The following is a 16261-nucleotide window of genomic DNA, read 5'->3' on the forward strand; positions in this document are numbered from 1 at the left end:
GGGTACTCCCTCAAAAAAACTAATACCAAGTCCTTAAAATAGTGCATTTGTGGGGTACTTTATTGCTTTTTTCTCCTTCATTGAAACTTGGAAGATTTTAGGGGGAGCGCGCCTGAGTTACACACCCTCTAACGTTAATTCCTGGATCTGCCCCTGACATCAAATTTAAACAAACTTTATGGATATGGTACATCTTTGACATTGGGTTTTGAATATAAGACTCAGTCTGTAAATTTACATTTGATTTAAAAAAAAAAATGTCAACATACTCATAACATGTCAAAACTTTTTGTTAAGAGAAAAAAAGTGTGTATATAACTTATAATGATAGAGTCTCCGATAATCACAGATATACCATTTTGACAACTTTTTATTTTTTTTATCTTGGAAAGAGCAAATTTTTGTGTATATACCTGCAAACCAATGATATTTAAGATTGCTGACAAAAAATCAGATCATAGATTTTCATATTTCTGTTCGAAAATTAATGTTTTATGGCTTAAACCGTTAGTAACGGTTTAAGAAAAATGCATAAAACATCAATTTTTGAACTTAAATATAAAAATCTGCAATCTAAGTTTTTGTCAGCAGTCTTATATAACTGGTTTCCATGCATTTTCGCAAAAATTGGCTGGTTCCAAGACAAAAAAAAAAAAAGTTGTCAAAACGTTCAATCTGTGAGAGTGCAGCTTTAATGAGGAAGATACGTGGTTGCTAATTTCAGAATATACTTTTGGTTTTGCAATTGCAATTAACATATTTTTTTTTATTAACCTTTGGGTTAAAAAATGCTAAAAGGTTTTGGGCCTTTAAGAAAGTCACATGATATGGAATATTTTTTCTTTTTTTAATGCTAAAAGGTTTTTGGCCTTTAAGAAAGTCACGTAATATGGAATATTTTTTTTTTTTTTTTTTTTGCATCTTTCTAATTAATGTACTTTTTTATCCCCCTGGCAGTTAAAAAGTTTCAAAAAAGTAAAATATAAGAATTGACATTTGGATATTATAAACACTTTTATGAGTTTACATTACAAAAACATACTGTGCCTTTAAACTCAATGAAGTATAAAACCTTTAGGGTGGGTGTCTCCACTAGTGTGAAGGTTTCATATATAATGTTAGTTCATGATGAAACCTGGCACTGCATTATCAAAAGAATGATACTATTTCTCAGAATTGTGGAACTGCACCTAAAGTTCAATTAAAGGTACAACATCACATTTCTATCATAATTTCAACAAACTATCAAGTAACTTTTTCACACTTGACTATACTGTCATACTATACATTAGTCTGCTGAGAAGTATCATTTGCAAAAACCATGGTAACAGTAATAGAGCACCATATTGTCAGAAACATGTGGGCGATTGAATAAAGAAGAAATGCAGTGATTAAAAGTTGGAAGTTGATTACCATAGGTGTGCAGAAAGTTTTTATAAAGTTGTTGAATGTGACCTTGTATATTACTGACCCATCCCCCTCCCCCAAACAAATAATAGTGATCATTCATTTGTCAAGGGTAGCCTACTACTGAAGTTTCATGGTTCTAGGTCAAACAATTCTGAATCTATTTAGAGGACAAAGTTTTGATAAGAATGTTGACTGTGACCATAACCTTTGACCTACTGACTATATGGGTCAGAGTTGGGATGAACCTATCTTACACCAGCGGCTATGGTAGATGCTTTTTCTCCCACATCAGTTAAACCAAATGAACGTTAAAATATTTTTTTCGCTGGAACTTGATATTCCATATAGCTTAAACTCAGCTCCTCTCAACTGTTGGCTGATTTAAACAAGAGCTGTTGTTAGACAGCACGCTCGACTATGCTGCTTTGACTTATAAGTGAATACAATAACGATGTAATATGTGCCTGTCAAAAGCAATAAAACAATCAAATTAAAAAGTGAACAAGAATCGAGATGTGACAAAACTAGGTTTTTAATGGTTGGCAGAAGAGATTCAGTTTCAACTGCTTTCTTCTATTTTTAGTAACAGTGACCTTGACCCTAGGGAGCCAAAAGGCAATCCATGAAAGCTCTGCATCAACTTGTCCTATATACCAAGTTTGGTCACACTATGTCAACCCTTACTTGAGTTATTCAGTACTAACCATATTTCTATTTTTAGCAACAGTGACCATGAGCTAGACCATAACTCTCTGGGCCCAAAATTCAATCTTAGGAAAGGTCTCTATAAACTCTTCCTATATACCAAGTTTGGTCACAATATGTAGATCCTTACTTAAGTTATTCAATACCAACCCTTTTTCTATCAATAGTAACCTTGACCTTGATCCTAGGGGCCTCAAACGCATTCCCATAAAAGGGCTCCATAAACTCTTAGTAAATACCAAGTTTGGTCTCTTTATGTCAAACCTAGCTAAAATGATTCGATACATAAGGTGACTTTGACGCTGCCCTCCCACCAGCCCGCCCAAACAATGACACAAGTTATTGAAATAACTTGCTTTCCCTTTATGAAAATGTGGTTAAGAATATAAAAATGTGCCTTTCAAAAGAAACTAGAAATGTGTCCATAGGACACGGATGCCCCCACTTTGATTTTTTGTCACAGAAAATAAGCCATAATGATTATTCAGGATAATCTGCACATATAGGATAAGTTGAGTTGAGTTGGGTTTTACGGCATCGCAAGACTGTATAGGTTATATGGCGCCATTCAGGCAGGAAAAAACTTGTTGGATCCACATCTCATTTACATTGAGATGATATTTTTTAAGTATTGTTGGGAAATAAAGGGCCCTAACTCCTAAATGATTAAAGCGATTTCCATGGCTATCGAACTTGATCAAGATATTATGGTCACAATCATGTATGTAAAGTTTGGTGAGGATTGGACACATACTTTTCAAGAATTAGATTGGAAACATATATTTTTGAAGTATTTTTGGCGAAAAAGGGCCGTAACTCCTAAATGACTAAAGCGATTTCCATGACTATCGAACTTGATCAAGATATTATGGTCACAAACATGTGTTTAAAGTTTGGTGAGGATTGGACAAACGGTTTTCAAGAATTAGATCGGAAACATATTTTTGAAGTATTTTTGGCAAAAAAGGGCCGTAACTCCTAAATGACTTAAGGGATTTCCATGACTATCGAACTTGATCAAGATATTATGGTCACAAACATGTGTTTAAAGTTTGGTGAGGATTGGACAAACGGTTTTCAAGAATTAGATCGGAAACAATCTTCGGGACGTACGTACGTACAGACAGACAGACAGACAGACAGACAGACGTACGGACAAGGGCAACCCTATATGCCGCCACTTTGTGGGGGCATAATAATAAGAAAATTTAAAAAAAAAAAAAATCATTCAAGGGCCATAATTTGTATTTAGGGTTAGAATGGAGTTATGTTCCTTGTTGTAAGATGGTCATCAATAAATCTGCGAAGTATTAAGTGCATTGAATGAAGGTTATTGAATTTTTTTTTATTAAAATCCCAACTTGCCCTAAACTTTAACCTGCCCTAAAACTTTAACCTAATTAAGTCAATGAGGGGCCATAACTTGTATTAAGGATAATATGGAGTTATGTAACCTCATTGTGTGATGGTCCTGAACAACTGTGTGAAGTATTAAGTCAATTGAACAAAGGGTATAGAAGTTATTAATAAATATCCCAACCTGCCCTAAAACTTTAACCCAAGTTCCATAGTCAAATCAGGGGCCATAATTTGAATAAAGGAAAATATGGAGTTATCTAACCTCAATATGTGATAGCCCTGAACAACTGTTTGAAGTATTAAGTCAATTGAATGAAGGGTATTGGACTTATAAGTGAAAATCCTAAGTTGCCTTAAAACTTTAACCGGACGCTGACACCGACGTCGACGCCGACGCTGGGGCGAGAAGTATAGCCCTCCTTATCTTCGAATAGGTGAGCTAAAAATGCTGGGAAAAGGAGTGAATGAATCTGATTGAAATAAGAATTCCATTTAGCTTAAACTGAGCACTTATTTCTGAGTGATCTCAGTGAACTGTTAGCCAATTTAGGAAATGGCTGGAAAAGGAAAATTACTTAGCAGGACTGGAATCCATCTGTAATTGATGACCAGGGAATCCAACAAAGAGTATTTGGTAAAATGACCATTCCTGAGGACATTGAATTGTTAAAAAAAAATGAATAAACTTACTTGTAGCTCTTTAGAGTAAGCCCAGCGTCACATCTGAAATACAAGAGAGAAATATTAAATAATACAAAACATGATATATGTCAAACTTTATAGCATTATATATTTGTACTGCTTTGATTTCTGAGTACTACATGTAAGTGCACTTAAGCATATGGCTTGTTCATTATTTTGGAAAGATGGCCCATACCAAAGAAAATGGTAATTTTTCATATGCAGATGTTAAAATGAGTATGATCGAGACATATAATAATCATCCTACAGTCTATGTTGGCTCGATATTCCATGGACCGTCCAAAATACTTTGATTCTCGTGAATATGGAGCCAAGCGTGAATGCGTATAAAGAACAAGAGGCACATCAGTGCCTGTGCTCCACTGGCCAAAAGGTTCAAGCAAAGACCACCTAACGAACATTTTCGTCAAGTTTCATAGAAATACAATCATCAATTTTTGAGGAGAAGTTATTTAAAAAAATTTTTTACTTTAATAGCTCTGGCTGCCATGTTGTGCAGTGGACCGAAATGATTTGGGCAATTTGAGTAAAGGAGCACCAAACAAACATTTCTGTCAAGTTTTATCAAAAAAAAGGTCATCGGTTTCGACGACAAGTCGTATAAAGTTTTTTTTATTTTTTAGCTCTGGCAGCCATGGTGTGCAGTGGACTGGAACCATTTAACAAATTTTGGTTAATGACCACCCAAGGAACATTTCTGTCAAGTTTCATCAAAATCTGATCATCGGTTAACATTTAATCTGAATAGATTATGAAGCAAATATCTAACCTGAACAAGAACTGACGAGATAGAATCGACTTGGTGTTTCACTTACACTTTTCGGCCATTTAAGTTACTAAAATTAGCTGTTTCATAAACTTTCAGAATGTCACTTAAACGAAAATTAATGTTCAGTCTATATATATTTTCCTATGTATAAATGTAAGGTTTTTAAATTGATCTTTTTGTGAGAACTTTATGCTTATATGTTAACTCATAAATTATTATTGTTTAAAAATTATTTAAAGATGCTATACGTGAAAAATTAAGACATTATTTTTTTTTCTATTAAAGGGAGGTAATTCAGTAGTAAAATGTAATCAAAGCTATTAAAGCATGGCATTTCTTTTCTAACCATGTTGATATTATTACAGTCTATTCAAGCAAGATGCCTTTTGTTTTTACATAGTACCCATAGGTTCTGAAAAACAAGGAGCACTATTCCCAACAGAAGGATGTCACTCCCTATCACTGCATGAGCATCATAATAAAGAAATGTTTACTCAAACTGCAAGCTGCTCAATTGAAATAGGTATTTACCTCAAGCATACAGTTTTATAATGTGGCAAAATAGTCGGACTACTAGATTGTCATTCGGACTAGTAAAATATGCCATTATGCTAGTCCAACTGGCTAGTAGGTTAAAATGTTTTTCGTGAAGACTGCGGACGAGAAGTCCTTAAAGGTTTTTCTATTTTTAACTCTCGCAGCCATGTTGTGCAGCGGACCGGAACCATTTGGGCAATTTTGGTTAAAGGGCATCCCGATGAACATTTATGTAAAGTTTCATCAAAATCTGATAATCGGTTTCAGAGAAGATGTAGTTTAACGTTTTTTTCTATTCTTAGCTCTGGTGCCCATGTTGTGCAGCAGACCAGAACTGTTTGGGCTATTTTGGTTAAGGACTACCCAAGTAACATTTCTGTCAAGTTTCATTGCAATACGATCATCGGTTTCTGAGGAGAAGTCGTTTAAAGGTTTTTCTATTTTTACCTGTGGGGGCCATCTTGTGCAGTGGACCGAAACCATTGAAGCAAATTTGATAAAGGACCATCCAAGGAACATTTCTATTAAGTTTCATCAAAATCTGATCATCGGTTTTTGAGAAGATGTTCTTTAAAGGTTTTTCTATTTTTTTGCCCTGGCAGCCATGTTGTGCAGCGGACCGGAACCATTTGAGCAATTTTGGTTAAGGACCACCCAAGGAAAATTCTGTCAAGTTTCATCAAAATCTGCCAATCCGTTTCAGAGGAGATGTCGTTTAAAGATTTTGCTATTTTTAGCTGTGGCGGCCATATTGTGCAATGGACCAGAACCATTTGAGCAATTTTAATAAAGGACCACCCAAGGAACATTACTGTCATATAATCATCCACTTTGAGCCAAGAAGGAAATCGAGCCAAGTGATTATAAAAGCCAACAGGTTTCCATTGTATTCCATTTCTTTATATAATGCCTGTGCAATGCATCCATCATTTTGTTCATTTTTGGTCAAACTGGACAAACGCCCCCTGTCATTTGTTAATTTTTAGTAACAAAGGGGCATTACTCAAGTATTAAAGCCTGAGTTAAAAGCCTTGCTTTAGGTGAATGTATTGTCTTTGGAAACTTGTGTACCAAGTTTCATTTTGAATTGCTTGAACAGCTTTTTCAGCTAAAATTATAAACTTTTTAGCATTGCAAACATAGCCAAAAAAAGACTAAGTTCCAAAATATATGGAACATCTACAATGTTGCCTGAACTAGGCACTGTCATTAATGCAATACTGAATTGGTGTGACCTTTATGTGTGACCTTGACCTTTGAGTTCTCTTCACATTGTCTAAGTTTTTGAACTCTTAATCAACAAAAAAACCTTCACAAAGCAGGAATGGATCCAAAATAAAATCACCAGAACCAGTCTCAGCACCCAAGAATACAATTATACCAGAGATTCTTTTTTCTCACACTTCCTTGAGGACTTAAGTCACAGGAAAATGGTAATAGACAAACAAAATGAAGGACAACAGCTTAAATCAGCAGCAGAGAAGGTATTTGGTATTCTAGTCCATAAGGAAAATAGTCTGAACAATATCCTTAAAATTCAAGACATGGTGGAATCATTCTATGTCTGTATGCAAGCAATCAAATACAGAAATGTAACCTTAAAACATGTTTTACAGTCTGTAAATGACATCATTTCTACAACCATATAATTTAGGGTAATAATTTAGGCATACTCTAGAACGCCCAGCTTACAAATCAATTTTAGTTTCCCCTAATTGCAAGGGCTCAAATCTTGAAATCAGGAATTTTTTTACTGCTTGTTTGCCTTGGACCAAGGCAATGGCTGTTTTAATTTTTGGTCAGTTACAAGGTCAAGGTTTCATGAGCAATGTTATTAGCCTTTTTTTGGATAACATTATCTAGAAATATTTCTTCCCCCTGCAAGAGCTTAAATCTTGAAATCAGGAATAATAAAATATGTAATGCTATGGGGTATTCAATCTCCAAGTATACTGTCAAGGAAGGCCTTCCGACTCATACAAAAGTCATACAGTCGAACCTCACTATGTCGACGTCGGATAAGTTGACTTTCCAGTTATGTCGACTTTTTTTCCGGTCCCTATCTAATTCCTTCTAATATTCTATATAAAATAAATCTGTTTGTGTCCATTTTTTTATCTCGACTTTTTCGCTATGTCGACCACGTTTTTCAGTCCCAGTGGTCGGATTTCACACATTTCCTATGTTCTTTAAGTCGAACTGTAGATCGAGATGTAGGTGTGAAAATATTCATGATGGTTTGCGGCATATCGCAAAATACCGGGCGTGTCAATATAACAAACTGTCATAATTGGGGGATACAAAAATGTAAGTGGTAAGTGCGAATAATTAAAGTTGTTTGTTTGTGTATTTAATTAAAGAGACATTTATTGCTCAAGCTCTTTGGTATTGTATAAAACATGAACATTTTATTGATTAGATATCAATCCCTAATGGGAACAGAAAGAATAACTTCAAAATGTCAAATGTTAGTTCCACTGCTCTGGTCGACCATTTCAGAGGACCCGGTATAAAATCTTACAATGTACAAATGTATGCAATTGTGACTTTATATGTGTTTTATGGGATCCATAAACGTAAAAGGAATTAATTTGGCACAAATAATTCTTCTTTTGTTTCACTTTATTTTTCAATAATAAGTTTGCTGTTTTCACGACGAAAATATTTAACAAGACCGTTCAATAGTGGATGTAAACATCGTACAATCCAACTCAAACGTGTTGGGATTGGTGATATTTTTTGAAATTCGGATGAGTCGACTTTTCGTTATCTCGACTTTTTTCACTAGGTCCCGAAAAAGTCGACATAACAAGGTTCGACTGTATATTATACATATATGGAATCAGGGTTTGAAAATCAGACAAAAAACATAATCAATTATTCATTGATTTCTTAATCAAAATTGATTCACACAAAAAAGGACTATAAAACGGTAGGGTATGCGCTTATTTTAGGGTCGGGTAACTGGAACCAACAGTTGGTGTTTTTTCGGCTGATGTTGATAAATGACATTTGGATCATTAGGCTAACATTATAGAAGGTGTGAATATCCATATAAGTTGTCAACAGTGATCGTTTTATTTCTATACTTCAGTATAGTAAATGTAAAATATCTAAAAAAAAAAAAAAAAGCCTTTCTAAAGAGTTTTAAAAAGTGATTATTTTGTTATTGTTAGCGATATAATAGTCATAATTGGTTATCGCTAACTTTAGAATGATGCAAACAATCGATTTTTGGCAATATTTCATCATCGATTAACTCTCATAGATTATTCATGCAACCTTTTACCAGGTAAAGCGTTATATTTTCACAACTGTTGGTGTTCATAATGTTTGAAAATAATTCTGTATTCTGTAAATTTTCTTATGTGATGGCGACACCTAGCTTTCTTGGATCTTATGATGCAAGTAAGTGGTTGTAGAAATTGCAGGGAAACTTGAAAGCCACTTTGCATTAAATCATGTCATCAACAGAGTTATTAGCTGTATTATCATTCTGTCTACACTGATATGTACCACACAGATACATGTAGTTCAGAAAAGCCATTTTCTGCAGTCATTTTATTGGCAACCCAAGGGGCTTTTAAACGTGTCTGAAATAATTACTACCATGTTGGATTACCAAATAGGTTTCTTAATCTGAAATTTATTAGTTTACAGGACATAATGCAGAGCTCTGGCTACAACTATAAAATTGAAATATCGACCAATCAAATGCACTTATTTATTCACCTCTGTTCTGGTCAGATTAGTTGCCATGGGGACCTTGGTTTTGTTTGAATCCTAAATGCAATGATTTTTTATCCAAAATAATTGCGGAGACCTCTTGGTAATTCTTCAATTTATATGGTTTCTCTGCAATATGTCTAGCTTTAGTGTTTGGACATGGACAGAACTCAGCGTAGATAACAAGACCTCTGCATCTTGCATGATCTTATGTCAGGGAAAAAATTTGGCCACAAGTACACTGTAATTACTGCCTTCAGAAGGCATCAACAATAATTTAGTTACAACTAAAAGTTTCACAATGCCACAAATTGGGGGTTTTAATATGGGCAATCAGAAACTATATCCAATTAATTAAGAGTTAAGATAAAGTAGCAGCCTTTATCTTTACTTTTATCAAAAAGAGACGTGTAACTGAAAATACTCTAGTTCAGTATCTTATGTGATTAGTTTCCATCAATTCTAACAAAAGTTGTTTGGCAGAAACAATTTTTCTTTTTAAAGTAACAGTGATCTTGACCTTGACCCCTCCTCCCCCAAAAGCAATCCCAAGCTAGCTCTTAAAATAAGCTACTTATACACCAACTTTCATTACTATCCATCAATACTAACCATTTTTCTATTTTTAGTAACAGTGACCTTGACCCTGATCCCTCATATACAATCCAAAGCTGGCTCTTACATTAGCTACCTATATACACACCATCTTTAATCACTATCAATCAATTAAGTTATTGGGTATACTCAATTTTCTATTTTTAATAACAGTGACCTGGACCTTGACCCATGTCCCCTCAAAAGCAATCCCAAACTAGCTCTTTATATAAGCTACCTACACATCAATTTTCATATCTACCCACCAATTCTAATTAAAGTTACTGGGTGGAAACCATTTTTATATATTTAGTAACAGTGACCTTGACCTTTACCCAACCTCCCTCAAAAGCGACCCAACACTAGCTCTTCACATATGCTACCTACAAACCAACTTTCACTACAATCTATCAATGCTAGCTGAAGTTATTGGGCTGAAACCAATGTTTAACGTACAAGCCTCATTCAATGAAAACCTGCCATTTAATCTAAAACATATCAAGGGAGATAACTACAATCATACAATAGACTCATGTCAAGAGTAATTTCCCTTGCTTTCACATTTTTTCTATCATTGCATAATGTAATCTCAAAAATAAAATTAAACATAGAAAAAAATGTTCTATCTGTTTAAAATGTGCATTTCTTTATATTATTGCCAAACAATACATTAAGGCACTTTTCATGTGGATTAATTTTCACATTTGATACGGAGGTAGAACAGAACAATGGTCTTGTTGGACATGTGTTTTTGTTGGAAACATGTGCAAGAATATTTATGAGAATCTTGAATTGCTATTCCTATTAAGCACCATTTTTATTCAAACAAATTTTATGACTGCAAGAAGCCTACACAAGGTATGCAAGTTATATATAAGTTATCAATCAGACATCGCGAAAGTTCAGAAAAAGTGTCGGTCATTTGTACAAGTAGCCTCCCATATTTAGTCGGTCTGAAAGAAAATTTGCTGGTCCGACAATTTTTGTTTGAAATCCTTGCTTTTTCAAACCCTTTGTTGCTTATTTTACTTTGTCAAGTAATAAAAAGTGATTAAGATATTAACCAAATGCTTTATTTTGCCAATGCTAACGCATTCAAGATAGCATAAATGATGCTGAAATTCAATCATTTGTGTATTGTTATATCATAGCGAACCTATATACCAAGTTTCATGTGATTATAATGCTACACATTTGTGTATTGTTACATCATAGTGAACCTGTGTACCAAGTTTCATGTGATTATAATGCTACACATTTGTGTATTGTCATATCGTAGCGAACCTGTGTACCAAGTTTCATGTGATTATAATGTTACACATTTGTGTATTGTCATATCATAGCGAACTTGTGTACCAAGTTTCATGTGATTATAATGAAGCACATTTGTGTATTGTCATATCATAGTGAACTTGTAAACCAAGTTTCATGTGATTATAATGCTACACGTTTGTGTATTGTCATATCATAGTGAACTTGTAAACCAAGTTTCATGTGATTATAATGCTACACGTTTGTGTATTGTCATATCATAGTGAACTTGTAAACCAAGTTCCATGTGATTATAATGCTACACGTTTGTGTATTGTCATATCATAGTGAACTTGTAAACCAAGTTTCATGTGATTATAATGCTACACGTTTGTGTATTGTCATATCATAGTGAACTTGTAAACCAAGTTCCATGTGATTATAATGCTACACGTTTGTGTATTGTCATATCATAGTGAACTTGTAAACCAAGTTTCATGTGATTATAATGCTACACGTTTGTGTATTGTCATATCATAGTGAACTTGTAAACCAAGTTTCGTGTGATTATAATGCTACACGTTTGTGTATTGTCATATCATAGTGAACTTGTAAACCAAGTTTCATGTGATTATAATGCTACACGTTTGTGTATTGTCATATCATAGTGAACTTGTAAACCAAGTTTCATGTGATTATAATGCTACACATTTGTGTATTGTCATATCATAGTGAACTTGTAAACCAAGTTTCGTGTGATTATAATGCTACACGTTTGTGTATTGTCATATCATAGTGAACTTGTAAACCAAGTTTCGTGTGATTATAATGCTACACGTTTGTGTATTGTCATATCATAGTGAACTTGTAAACCAAGTTTCGTGTGATTATAATGAAGCACATTTGTGTATTGTCATATCATAGTAAACTTGTAAACCAAGTTTCGTGTGATTATAACGCTACACATTTGTGTATTGTCATATCATAGTGAACTTGTAAACCAAGTTTCATGTGATTATAACGCTACACATTTGTGTATTGTCATATCATAGTGAACTTGTAAACCAAGTTTCATGTGATTATAACGCTACACATTTGTGTATTGTCATATCATAGTGAACTTGTAAACCAAGTTTCATGTGATTATAACGCTACACATTTGTGTATTGTCATATCATAGTGAACTTGTAAACCAAGTTTCATGTGATTATAACGCTACACGTTTGTGTATTGTCATATCATAGTGAACTTGTAAACCAAGTTTCATGTGATTATAACGCTACACATTTGTGTATTGTCATATCATAGTGAACTTGTAAACCAAGTTTCATGTGATTATAATGCTACACATTTGTGTATTGTCATATCATAGTGAACTTGTAAACCAAGTTTCATGTGATTATAACGCTACACATTTGTGTACTGTCATATCATAGTGAACATATAATGCTACATGTTTGTGTATTGTCATATCATAGCGAACCTATATAACAAGTTTCATGTGATTCTAATGCTATATGTTTGTGTATTGTCATATCATAGCGAACCTATATAACAAGTTTCGTGTGATTATAATGCTACACATTTGTGTATTGTCATATTATAGCGAACCTATATAACAAGTTTCGTGTGATTATAATGCTTCACATTTGTGTATTGTCATATCATAGCGAACCTATATAACAAGTTTCGTGTGATTATAATGCTACACATTTGTGTATTGTCATATCATAGCGAACCTATATAACAAGTTTCATGTGATTAAAATGCTACATGTTTGTGTATTGTGATATGTTAGTAAACATGTGTACCAAGTTTCATGTGATTTTCTTGAAGGTTTTATTTGTTTTCCCAAAAACAAATTGTATGATGACAACAACTCTGACCATGAAATTCAGTTAGAACTACGCTTTTTACTCAGCCATCAATTCCGCACAAGTTGGGCACAGCCTGGCCGCTAAATTTATTTAGTAAAGCAAAATAATAAATAACTGTCTTAGTGTTTGGTGCAAATGTCTCTTTACAAGCCAGCGTGCATGATTATAAACCACATAAAATAATCAACTGAATAATACCAATGAATGAATAATACAGATTTGGCAGTTGTTTTGGTCCAAAACTTTCTATCTGTCCAATATTCCAAATGGCGGCGACATAAGCATAAACACTAAGGCTTTATTGAAAATACCAAGACAAGCTAATCAATTGACAAGATAAAAAAAAATGACAGTACTTACATTTCCATGCTTTCAATACTTGAGCTACTACGTCCATTGATGGTATATTTTGATTTTGACAACATCTTTTATAACATTACTTAAAATTTAACTATTTGTACACATTGTTTCACTGCTATTCCAGTTTCCGATGAGTTCTCATATTGCGTTATATACTATAAATCATAACCACAAAATATTATTTTCTCTTTTTGTCCTTTAAATTGTCTAACTTCCAGTGAACACATTGCCGATTGTAATTTGATAATTCTATGTTTAAAGTTTCTCAGAACATCTTAATGATATCTTGTTTGTCACAATTAAATTTATCGATTTGAAGTGATTTCTGCTGGAAAACTGAATTGCTTGTTGCATCTGCCACATTTCATGAAAACTTCATAATAATCAGTTATATTTGTAAATTCATTAAACATCTTGTAAGATAATTAAACTTTTAATCATAAATCCAAGCTCTAATCCATCTTAATTAAATGTAAATTAACTCCCATAACATTATTATAAGTTCTATTAATGAAATTGAAACAACCTTACGCACAAATAAATAATCATTGTTAAATCATTTATCTGTCTTACGAAAAAACAGAAGCGCAATGGAATTTAGTCAAACTATATTCCGAGGATGTTCTCATTATAACTATACATATTCCAGACTACCGTTTCCGAAATATCACCAATTCTGATCTAAATTGCAGAAATTACGAAACATCAAAAACATAGTTTTTGCGCATAAACAGACTATTTCTATCACTTTTCAATATTGCAGGAATTGAGATGCATAAAAAACATAGTTTCTGCCAAAATTAATCAAGCTTTATTTCCTGAGTTATTCCATAACTTCAATGTCAGTATTTTCAATAAAAAAATATATTTTTCGTAGATGAACCACTAGATCATAATCATCCTCTGATTCTAAATTTTGGTATCTTAACCAAAAACAAAAGTACTTTGTTTTAAGCAAAACATAAACAAACACTATTTTGTGTATCCTCTGAAACACTAATTTTTCCCCAATGCACGCAACAACTCCATTTTTTTTTTGGCATTCGACAGCGCATAAATAGCCACATAATTTACTCCACTTGAACCTAAAACACTTCAAGATAAACTTCTAGTTTAAAATCCACTTTGTTTGGTTTAAATTCACTTGATTAATCAGTTGCCATTGTTTTAGAAGCAATGGACGAAAACTCTCAAAAACATCTGGCTTTTTATTCTTTGGTAAATACCTTTTATTCTGAATTCTCAGTTTTTTAAATGAAAAAACACAGACTTTAATTAACTTTTTATAATTCTAGACTTTTATAAAGTTTATTTTTATTATTTTAATCAAAGATTACTTAACAATTGTTTTCCCTACCTTAAAACACTTTAGATTTTTAAAATTTAAAAAAAACTAATTTATAATTTACATTTTTCAGCTGAAGCACGCAACACAGTTTTGTTACAACTCACGAAGCTTATATATGCATTTATATAACAATCAAAATGATAACCTATGATTACATATCATATAATATTTCAGTAAAAAAGAGTCATATCCTTTGTACTTTAAAGACACTGTCCTCATGTTACTTAAGCCAAATTAAAACCATCACATTTACTTAAGTTGCAGATTTAAATTACACGCAAAAACTTAGTTACTGCAAAAATGCAGTAACATTTTATCTTTTATTTTGTCCGAACTTAAACCTGCTTAAATTTCCATCAATTCAGTGAAATTTGAAACTAAGTAGTGGCAGACGTTTCACTGTTTTTGACAAAGTATGTCAATTTAAATGTCCTGTAAGATCAGAATAGATATCAACACGAAAATAACATTTTTATTACCAAATAAAATTTTGACAAATTTTTGTTTGTTTGTCATTTAGCAGTAAAATTTCTATAAACAATCTATTAATGTTGTATGGGAAAGAATTCATACAAATAAACAATATGAACATAACTATAAAAACATCTGACTTGACTTTAAACAGTTTACTCTTGCCTAAGGTTAAGTCATTATTTCTCATTTAATCTTAGGAAGAAATCTGCATGAATTTTACAATCGCTATAATGAAAAACAATGCTTTCTGAATAATTATCCAAAAATGAGCAAACAGGCAAGTATTTAATCTTTTATCTTACCTAGAAGTCATTAAATTTACAGATTACTTCAATTTCACTTAAATAGTATCAACAAATTATGTTAATATATAAAAAAATAAAAAAAGATACAAAACTAACCTTTTTTTATATTTTCTTAATTGCATTTAATTTATTGTTTATTATATCAGAAACTTAATTCAAGACTTAGAGCAAGTTTTCAAAAAAGGCTTTTAAATCCCTCAAAATATGTTTCCAGAAATATAACATCATTTAGACAAGTACAATAGAATGTTTAAATGAAACGACCCGAGAAATGCTTTAAACTTTTATAGCGAGAAGCAAATCAGGTCAAATATTATTAATATCACTTGTTAAATCATATATCTGTCAGATTCATCAAATTTGTTGACACTGTTAATTGGGTATTTTCAATAGGAAATGACATTCTTAACAAGTTAGCTTACTTATTCATGAAGTTGGGACATATTTAGCGATACTCTAATCGGTAACGTCCACTTGTTGAAACAATCAAAGCCCTTTTGATATAGGAAGTCAGAGAAACTTAAAACTTGACTCATCCAAGGCATTGAGCAAGAAATGAAAGCTAATTTTGTGTTAGAATCAAGTTTGAAGTCATGCCATTTTCAAGAGGGTCCTCCTCTTCCCCCACCCCACTTGCATACCATATACTGATATAATTCAATCTGAAGTTTGTGTAGCAAAAGAATTTTGTTTTAAAAAAATAGTGAGTCTGCATACCATCCATTTTTTAGCCGAAGCATATCCCTGCCCTGTAAACAAAACATATCACTGTAAGCACCCTCTTACATCATACCAAATACTCTGCAATAATTGCACATCCGAGAGCGTGCAGAAAGGGAAGGGG

General features: G+C 32.9%; 1 protein-coding gene across 4 annotated transcripts in view; it reads right to left on the minus strand.

Moving 5' to 3' along the window:
• The window catches only part of LOC128246867 (rap1 GTPase-activating protein 1-like), a 168550-nt gene that overhangs the window by 77123 nt on the left and 75166 nt on the right, over positions 1-16261 (minus strand). For 3 of the 4 annotated variants that reach the window (XM_052965361.1, XM_052965362.1, XM_052965366.1), the window contains one exon: positions 4165-4197. In XM_052965361.1, the coding sequence (XP_052821321.1) occupies positions 4165-4197 (33 nt within the window). Of the gene's footprint in view, positions 1-4164; positions 4198-13290; positions 13641-16261 lie in introns of those variants that run through there. The other variant, XM_052965367.1, reaches the window with a different exon arrangement.

This window comes from Mya arenaria, chromosome 9, assembly GCF_026914265.1.
Source record: "Mya arenaria isolate MELC-2E11 chromosome 9, ASM2691426v1".
Lineage (NCBI taxonomy): Eukaryota > Metazoa > Mollusca > Bivalvia > Myida > Myidae > Mya > Mya arenaria.